Raw genomic sequence first — 1,295 nt, forward strand, 5'->3', positions numbered from 1 at the left:
TGTACAGGCAGCTCTCCGCGAAGAAATTTATGTTTTTTATATATCTTTTTCTTTTTCTTTTTTTTGTTTTTTTTCTGTATTTCTTCTCCCTTATAATAAAATATTAATGAGTAGTCCGCTTGTAGGCACTCACTTTATATTTACTTGGTGGGGTGCACTCTCAGGTAAACCCTAAACCCTAAACCCTAAACCCTAAACCCTAAACCCTAAACCCTAAACCCTAAAACCCTAAACCCTAAAACCTAAACCCTAAACCCTAGAACACACTGGTAGGCACTCACTTTATATTTACTTGGTGGGGAGCACTCTCAGGTAAACCCTAAACCCTAAACCCTAAAACCCTAAACCCTAAACCCTAAACCCTAAACGATATACTCTAAACCCTAAACGCTAAACTGTAAACCCTATACCCAAAACCCTAAATTCTAAATTCTGAATCCTACTGCTGCTGCTGCAGTTGCTGCTGCTGCTGCTGCTGCTGCTGCTGCTACTGTGTTTATTGCTGCACCGCCAGATTATTTTCTTTCCTTTCATTTCCTTTTCTCTCGTTTGCTGCTGCTGCTGCTGCTGCTGCTGCTCCTTCTGCTTCTGCTTCTGCTGCTATTGCTCTTTCTGCTTCTGCTGCTGCTGCTGCTGCTGCTGCTGCTGCTGCTGCGTGTGCTGCTGCTGCAGGTGTCTTAGTACTTTGTGCGTTGCTGCTGGGTTTTATAGGTATTTTATATTTAGGAATAGCAGTGAATGCTGCATGCTCTATGTCTGCTGCTGCTGTTGTTTCTTTTGTATGGGGAGCAGCAGTAAACAACGATAGAATAACATTTCTTGCTGCTGATGCTGCTGCTGTTTTTTTTATTGTTTTTGGTGCTGCTGCTGCTGCTCTATATAAAGAAACTGCTGCAGCACTACAGTATCTGCAACAAGCTACACATAAAGGTAAAATATCCTGCTGCTCCTGCTGCTGCTGCTGCTGCTGTTGCTGCTGCTGCTGATGTTGATGCTGATGGTGGTGGCGGTTGTGGTGCTGCTGTTGCTGCTGCTGTTGCTGTTGCTGCCGCTGTTGCTGCTGCTGTTGCTGGAGGTGGTGGCAGTGATGGTGGTGGTGCTGCTGCTGATGATGCTGCTGCTGCTGATAATGATGCTGTTGCTGCTGCTTCTGTTGCTGCTGCTGCTGTTGTTGTTGCTGCTGAAACTGTTGATGGGTAAACTAATGGTCTTTGTGTGTGCTTCCTTTGCTGCTGCTGCTGTTGCTGTTCCTGCTGCTGCTGCTGCTGCTGCTGCTGCTGCTGCTGCTGCTGCTG

The 1,295-nt window shown here is 46.1% G+C and overlaps 1 protein-coding gene across 1 annotated transcript in view; it reads right to left on the reverse strand.

Moving 5' to 3' along the window:
* Positions 1 to 899: 899 nt before the first annotated feature.
* The window catches only part of EMH_0021850 (uncharacterized protein), a gene marked incomplete at both ends in the record, with an annotated part of 1,126 nt that continues 730 nt past the window's right edge, over positions 900 to 1,295 (reverse strand). Inside the window, one exon of the mRNA XM_013501848.1 lies at positions 900 to 1,293. Within this exon, the coding sequence (XP_013357302.1) occupies positions 900 to 1,293 (394 nt within the window). The remainder of the gene's footprint in view (positions 1,294 to 1,295) is intronic.

Source organism: Eimeria mitis, genomic scaffold (genome assembly GCF_000499745.2).
Source record: "Eimeria mitis Houghton genomic scaffold, Emh_scaff773, whole genome shotgun sequence".
NCBI classification, from domain to species: Eukaryota; Apicomplexa; class Conoidasida; order Eucoccidiorida; family Eimeriidae; genus Eimeria; species Eimeria mitis.